General features: G+C 45.8%; 1 protein-coding gene across 1 annotated transcript in view; it reads right to left on the bottom strand.

Moving 5' to 3' along the window:
• Positions 1-8,162, bottom strand: part of Bhmt2 (betaine--homocysteine S-methyltransferase 2) — a 41,975-nt gene that overhangs the window by 31,949 nt on the left and 1,864 nt on the right. Inside the window, exons 2-7 of the mRNA XM_023706056.1 lie at positions 5,387-5,519; positions 3,653-3,744; positions 2,812-3,003; positions 1,104-1,251; positions 689-871; positions 95-346 (exon numbers count right to left, since the gene is read on the bottom strand). Coding sequence (XP_023561824.1) covers positions 95-346; positions 689-871; positions 1,104-1,251; positions 2,812-3,003; positions 3,653-3,744; positions 5,387-5,519 — 1,000 coding nt within the window. The remainder of the gene's footprint in view (positions 1-94; positions 347-688; positions 872-1,103; positions 1,252-2,811; positions 3,004-3,652; positions 3,745-5,386; positions 5,520-8,162) is intronic.

Genomic DNA, 8,162 nt, shown 5'->3' with positions numbered 1-8,162 from the left:
TATTATTTGTTGAAACCATACTTCCGATTTGATTTGAAACTGTCTCATTGCTATCTGTTTATCAACAAAACTTTGAAAAAAAAAAACCAAAAACTCATTTTAAAAAGAAATTCATACCTTGCTCTAATCCAGGGCTTGGTGTGCATACTGAGAGCATGCCCCCAGCTTCCATGTTTTTCTGAAGCTAATGGCAAAAATCCCCTTTCCGGGGCCAGCTCCTCCGCAATCGCCCTGATGTGGTAGGGCTCGAACCCACAGCACCCGCCGATGTAGCGGACTCCCAGGTTGTAGGCCTCTCTGGCGAACTTCTGAATATCCCATCGGGTGGCAACTCTGGGCTCCAGTCCTGTGATATAACAGTTATGCCATCTCTATTACTGTCACCCTTTTAAAATGTATTCATTCCAATAAAAGACCCATCAACTTTAGTTATACATTCCTTAGATAACTTGTGTTTGGTTAACACTAAATGCTGGGCCTGGGAGATGGCTCAGTGGAATAAGCGCTTGCCTGGCAAGCACAAGGGCCCAAGTTCAATCCCCAGTTCTGGGAAAAAAAACCCCAAAAAACCACTAAATGCTTTTTTCTTGTCTGTATCGTATTATACAACTGTACCGTAGTTTATCACAGCCACTTGCATTTTGTCACAGTGACAAACCTAAAACCCCCTCTTTGTGCCAGAGCTCACCAAAGGGATATTCCGGTAGGTCCAAGTAGCCCCCCTTGCCACAGTCTGGGGTGTGGAAGCCCAGGGGCTGCACCATCAGGTGGGGGCTCAACCCTGCAGCCCCCAGACCCTGCTTCATGAGGTGTAGTGTCCGCAAGCTGGTCTTGGGCCCAAATCTGCAGTTCACACCAACGATGTCAGCCCCTGCACAGGGAGACAGACTGCTCACACTTTATCCTTTTTTTGTGTATTCCTTTATGAAAGTCATAAGCCACCTGAGAATCAGCCACCCCAAGATTTATAGATGAAGCAACTGGTGGCAATCAATTCTTTCATTCCCTTTCTATTCTCTTACTGATCTCATCATATTAAGCAAACATCATTAAGCTTCATAAACAGTTGCAGAACCACCCCTCATGTCCTGGGCCTAAGTTACCTGCCCTCGCCAGCTCCACGGCACATGCCCCAGGTGTCACCCCATGCATGTCTCCCTCGGGGCCGATGCACATGGTCACCGCCACTGGCTTGCCCAGTTCTTTTAAGACTTCCACAGCCCACACAGCTTCTTCTATGTGCTCAAAATACTAAGAGAGATGTCATGTTTTCTACTGGTCCAAGTAGAATGATAGAGTACAAATGTTGTACAATAGCCATAAAAATGACCACATATAGGTATAGAACCTACTAAGGAGTGTATCTCCCGCACTCTGATGAAACCATACCTTTCCAAGTAAATATTTTAATTCCTTCCACAATAATATATAGATTTTCATTCAGGGATCATCATGTAGTGAAATGATGGCTGTTAGTAAAGCATACATATTTGCATATTTGAAACCATAATTTTGAAGGACTGGAAATTCAGCTTACAAATTTTGGGCTCCTTTTTCATGGAACCAGGTTAATCTAAGAAACAATGAGCAGTTGGTCATGTGTTATGTTTGAAAGTGCTTTTATATATATTCACTTCTAGCTAGCTGGTGGGAGGGGAAATGCATTTTCCCAGAAGACTCAGTGCAGGACAGGGGAAAGTCAGCACCCTGCCAGCCTGGTCTGATGAGGCACACGGGTACTTCCTATGGCATCCCAATCCAGAAGCTGAATTAGGGGCAAATAGAGAAAAGCTGGACACAGTCTCCGTTTCCTCCTTCTTGATTTAGAAACACATTTGGCAGAAGCAATATGAGGAATGACAGGATACAAGAGAGGATCAAGCAGAGGATACAAGCAGACCAGGTGGTCTCTGCAGGCGATTCCTCCAGTGACTCAGCTGGACCCAGTCATGAGACTGGGTCTGCCCTGGAGCGGGGATGGACAGTAAACACCAGCCAGGCCACTCTCCTCTGGTTTGGGGTAAAGATGAGGGCGAGGGGTTGAGCCAGGCAGCAGCAGCTGTGATTGTTGAAAAATGAGGAAGAAGAGATTTGGCTTTGGAGGTGGAGGGGAGAGAACATTCTACACCTTCCTGTGCCCTTTCTTCAAAGGTCAGTCATGTGTCCTAGTGGGAGGGAGAGCAGAAGTATGAACCAAGGAAGAGAAGGGAAGCATTCGGTGCAGAGCCATCTGGTGGGACATGGATGAGCTGGAGCAGCCAAGTACAGTGGTACCTTGGTGCTTGCTCTTATCGCTTCTAGGAGGCACAGCGAAGGCATGGGAAGTGATGAGTATCAGAGGGGTCATCTGGGCTGGAACAGTGGTGAGGCACAAGGCTAATGATACCCACAAGGTGAATACTTGGACAAAATTTTTGTGTCAAATATGTTGAATACCAAACTGGAGGAGTTTCAAGACAGTGGAGCACCGAGACCTGACTGCACCTTGCCCCCTGCCTCTGGCACCACCCAGCATGTTTCACAAGCAGGGGAGGGATCTGCTTGACCTCTGTCCACTTCCTGCTCAAGGGTCCCTGAGCCAGCCACCACAACTACGCAGACCTGAGAGAACACAGGCTATGTTAGGCCTCCCTTGGCCTCATGAAATCCAGTTGACAAGTGGCCAGCCCTCAAAGCACGGTTGGATGCCTGTGACCATGCACACTCAGGATACAAGCACATGAGGCTGGCCAGCACCTTGCTGAAAGCTTAGGCTATACAGTTAGACTTGGCAAAATAAGCTGGATGCTGTTCTTCCAGCACTGGGCTTACCTCTGCAATCAGGAAGTCCACATTTTTCCTGGCGAAAACCTCCAGCTGTAGTCGGAAAAGGTTTTTAATTTGAGCTTCATCCTTGTGGTATTTGTACATCGATGTCTGGCAGACTCCCCCTGCTACCAAAGCATCACCTTGGTCAGCCACTTCCCTGGCCAGGTCACAAGCAGCAGCGTTTACCTCTTTCCACTGAGGTATGAAAGCACAAATCAAGATGATAAGCTGGCATTTTGAATGTGATACAGAATAAATAGCTAAAAAAGAGGCAAAGTCCCTCCTTTACACTGCAACATGAGAAGGCCAGCAGAGCTGAGTACAACCCACAATATATGTACAGCATTATATTGCTATTAGAGTGCACTTACCACACTGGATCTTAATAACTGTATATTTGTTTGCTTCCATGCTTGAGCATGGCCCTCTCCAGAATAGGGTCTTTGCCTTTTCTTTCTTAAAAAAAATTTTTTTTGAGACAGGGTCTCACTATATAGTTCAGGCTGCCCTACAACTCCATATGTAGCCCAGGCTGGCTTTGAACTGGTGATTCTCCTACCTCAGCTTCCCTAGTGCTGAGATCACAGGTCTATGCCACCACTCCACAGATTACGGGTCTATGCCTTTGTACTGAGCATGGAGAATGGACTACCGCATAGTCCATGGGCTGTAATAACAACATTTTCTAGTGCCCATTAGATATTGGCTCATTAAACAAACAAATGAACCTCAACATTTACAACTAACACTGTGTACTTGCAAGACATTTCATGTACTTCTGTGTCCTTTGCCTCGTCCACGCTCTGCCACAGGTCTATGAACACAGTGCTGGGGTGCAGCTCACCTTGCTTTCCATGTTGTCCTCGCTGGCAGAAAAGGTGAATGTCTGCATGACGTTGGATCCTGCCCTCAAGAATTCCATGTGAAGCTGACGAACTACAAAACAGTTGGGTTTTCAATTGGAAATTGAACAAATTATAATAAAAATGGCAGGTGCTTGACTGTGGCAACCTCAGCCCCATCTCCCTCACTCACACCCAGCTGCAAACTCAGCACTGATAAAAAGTCAAAGGTGAGGTCCGAGGGACTCAGGATGTATGTGCTGTCTAAAGGAACCCTGCTGTCTTTCTGAGGCCTGAAGCCTGGTGCCATTGCTCGCTGAGCCCGTTACCAGATCTCTTGTGCTGGAGAGGTTTATTGTACACCCTAGGTGCTCATGGAGGGCACAGATGTGGCACCCATGTGGAGCTCCTCCACTGTGAGCATGATGAGGAAGCTGAGGCAGGAGGATCCCAAGCGCTAGCCTACCTGGGCAACTTAGTGACTTAGTGAGACCCTGTCTCAAAAGAGGTGGGAGGCTGGGGTTGCTCTGTGCAAAATTCACTTCTTATTTCCAGATGGGACACACAGCAACCCAAACAGCCTTAAGCCTCTCAGAGTCATCCCTTTTTTTCCCTTCTCCACCTTTACCTCCATTCTATATCCTTATCCTTGCTATCTCAGCAATTCTTCCAAAACAAAGAACAATTTCTTCTTGGGCTGAGTGAAAACTTCCTGCAAAGCAGCAGGGAGAGACCTTGGTCCTGTCCCCTCATAGAACCCTGGCGGTCTGTGAAAGCAGTGGGATGTATCCTGGGTGTTCTGAGGGTTTGCTTAAAGGTCCTTGCAGCCGCCCTACATCCTGCAACGCATGTATCACATGACATGAAAATAGAGTCCCTGGAGAGGCCCAGGGACTTGGGTAAGAGCATGCAGCTGGTTAGTTAAGACAGGAACCCTGGAGAATTAAGACAGGAATCTAAGTTTGCCTGGTAAGCACAGATATGAATAAAATCAGTGTCACTCAAGGCTACATTCTTCACTTGTATTTGATTTTTCCATATTCTTGTCTCTATTTTTCCACTTTCAAGAGCACAAATACACGAAAAGAGGATAGAGTGAAGGTTTCGATTTGATGCTATCAACCAGTCCCATCAGTTTGTTCCTTCAGGGCTCAACCTGCTCCCAGCCAGAAGCATCATGTGAAGCTGACTATTCCCCTGCTTTCTCACCCCAAACCTGGCTGGGGTGAAGTGTTAGGCTGAAGCCTTCCATCAATCACTCTCACCAGAGAGGCTGCTATAATGTACACAACAGCAAGCAAAAGTAGTAATCATTTTTGCTATTGTTAAGGAAACCCCTGAAAATCTCTAAGTATTAAAAGGTGTAGGGGCTGGGGAGATGGCTCAGTGAAATAAGCGCTTCCCTGGCAAGTGCAAGGGCCTGAGTTCAATCCCTGGTTCCACAAAAAAAAAATGTGTATCTTAGTGCTGCTCCTATAAGAAGATGCCAGTGGGGGGCAGGGTAAGGAAGGGGACAGTGGAGGGAGGGAGGGAGGGAGGGAGGGAGGGAAGGAGAGAGAGAGAGATCATTTCTTCTGCATGCTTTAGCTCACATCCCGCCACTGTCACCATATCTTGGCAGTGCTGCCAGTGGAAACTTCCCTTAGCAATGCTCACTATCACTTCTTGATTTTCTCCTACTTGAATTAAGCAAAATCTCACTCAGACAAATATTCTGGGGTGAATGGGCCACCAACCTGCATCTGGGTGCTCCACTACGGCTTCGGGAGTCCAGAGCCCAGCCTTCACATAGCCCCGCTTTTCCAGAGTAATGAGGAAGCTGCCATCCCCAATCACCACCTCCCCGCCGGCCAGACGCTCCAGGATACCCTGCAGAGGAGCAAGCAAGAAGGAAAAATCCCCTAAGCTCTTTTCAAAAACCTACCTTTTTTCTTTTTAAATGCAATTTCTAAGTGTATGAAAAGTGGGGCTGTCTTCTTGGATCCATAGTTCTGTTAAAACTAGGTCTAATGATATTTCAGAAAAAGTAAGCAATCTTGTCCAATCCAGGTACCTTTTTTGTGCAATCAAAGGACCTACTTGTTTCTCAATTATTCTGGGTCAAATTAAAGTGAAAGTGCTGATGTCCTAGTAATTTGTTTTCTCAACACGTTCATGAGGACACTGGTAGTTGCCTAACTAATATGTATTTTCCCCCTTCTCTGCTAGTGTGTTTGTGTGGGAAGACGATATACTCAGTTTAAAAACATTTCCCAGGTTCCCTGCTGCTGGGATGGCCTTGGACACAGCACTGGCAAGGAGACACAGGTGAAAGGTGGCAGGGATCTGCATAAAAACGTTGCTCTCCTAAGATGGCACCCCCTCCTCCCTTCTTGTCTCTTTTTCCTTCCTGACTGGAAGTCAGTCTAATGCTTGGGATCCAGCAGGCACAGGCAGCCGTACCACTAGAGGCCACATGCTAATATTATAGACCACGAGCCAAGAATTAATAGACACTCAGAGAGCCATGGACCCTTGAGATAAAGAGCATCTGGAGATCACACTGTGATTTGTACCTCTGGTCCAGTGAGCCCAGAGAGTAGGTGACCAGAACATCTGGACCTTTCCTCTTCTCCCTGTCCAGGCATCTTTGTCCTTTCTACATGAGAAGTTATAGGTGAGCTAAAGTTATTGATGCTTGCCTACTGGCTTGCTTCCCTACTAGATCAATGTTAGCTATGTGAATACTGTTGGGCTCCTATTGGCTGACGGTACTCAGGCCCATATTGTACCCACATGACTCTGCTGTGTAAATTACATTGACAAAGGGCCTCACTGGCTACCCACTCAGGACCCCTCTGGGAAATCCAGGAGCTCTTATTGTTTCCATACAGCTCTGCTGACTTCCTCCCTCCTTTCACCATTGGGTTCCTTATGTTGAGCGACCGCCTGCTCCGCACATCTGATCTCTCAGTCAGGAGTTGCTTTCCCATCACACAGGGCTGCTGGAGCTACCTGCCAGCAGGAGCCTCGGTTCTCAAAGGCTTTCTCGAGTTCCCTCGGGTGGCTCACCTCTGGACCTCTAGCTGGGTGGGAAACATAAACTTCACATTTGTGTTAACTAAGCTAAGAATCAAATGTAATACTGCTCAACAAACAGTTCCAGAGAAGGCAAACATTATTCTGGGCTCCAGTTAGCCTGCTGCTTCCACATTCAATCTGTCCCAGAGTTGCACAAGATTCTCTTAGGAATTTCTCATGCTCACCCACCACTGGGTTATCAGCACGGTCTCCAACCTACACTAACCCTGCATCTCCCTGTCCTGTAGCACCTCAAAGTTATCTCTTTCCTCACTTTCACTGAAGGATACAAGGAGACGGGGACACATCTTATTTGTCTAGATCCCTACAATGTCTTCTAGCATCTCACAAGAAGAAGCTTCTTATTAAAGGGGCTCATGTCCTTTTTTTATTCTGACTTTCCATTCATAAAACTGACAGAATGGTATTAAAATATCAAACCTTCTTTTCTACATTGTAACTTCTAATACATTGAAGCAGTATATCAGAATTTACAGTATCCTAATTTGGAACTTATTTTAGGGTCTATTCCTTTAGTCTATAAAAAAGAATAGAATTTTTTTCTACAAATAAAAGGTTTAAAAGTTTTACAAATTGTAAATGAAAACTGAATTTCAATGAGGTACATGTTACTGCTTAAGACAATAAACTTCTCTCAATCAGTTAAAAAAAAAAAGTATACCAACAGCTTAACAGGGAGACAAGACCATTCTGAAAACATATGCTAGAATTTTGAACCTGAAGAAAAAAAAGTCACACCTGAAAAGAAAATTAGCTACAGTTTTAAGAAAATTGAAGTGCATATTATGACCTCATAACACTGAAGAAAGGTGACACATTTTCATTTGCCACATGGGTATCTGTGTTTGTTAAACACTTCAAACTTGCCATTTTCCTATTGCTGCTAGGAAAATGATTAGGTCATGAGGATTTGTATTCACAGCGTCTTCCACCCTCTCCCCTGCTGCACTAACCACCTCAGTTAATGAGTACACCGTATGAGCTACAGACACTTTAGGATGACAAGGACGGGAGCATGTAGAACAAAGAACACTAAATGATTCTGCAGAGCATTGAAATTTGTTTCCATCCCTTTTCTCGTGTTGCTAGTGAGCCTGCCTTGGGTTAACAGTGAGCGCTGGGTGCATTTATGCCTCCTTTCTGCAGTTCTCAACACTTACGAGCTCTGGATTTGAGATTGGCTCTAGGGCCGCCTACTCATGTTGGAAGGAGGACAGCTTCACCTTGTGGCAGGAGGTGACCTGAAGACTCCTCAATCTGTCTAAAATATCCCTCCTGGAAAGGCCAGCAGGACTGTGCTTGTCTGGAGTTCTCTATGGTCACTAAATACATTATTAAAGTGTACCTGTTAGCTGAGGAGAGAGAGAGAGAGAGAGAGAGAGAGAGAGAGAGAGAGAGAGAGAGAGAGAGAGAGAGAGAGAGAGAGAGAGA

The sequence above is a fragment of the Octodon degus genome, unplaced genomic scaffold (assembly GCF_000260255.1).
Source record: "Octodon degus isolate 3935 unplaced genomic scaffold, OctDeg1.0 scaffold00238, whole genome shotgun sequence".
NCBI classification, from domain to species: Eukaryota; Metazoa; Chordata; class Mammalia; order Rodentia; family Octodontidae; genus Octodon; species Octodon degus.
Note: the sequence above shows the minus strand (reverse complement) of the source record. Positions and strands in the feature narration are given on the sequence as shown.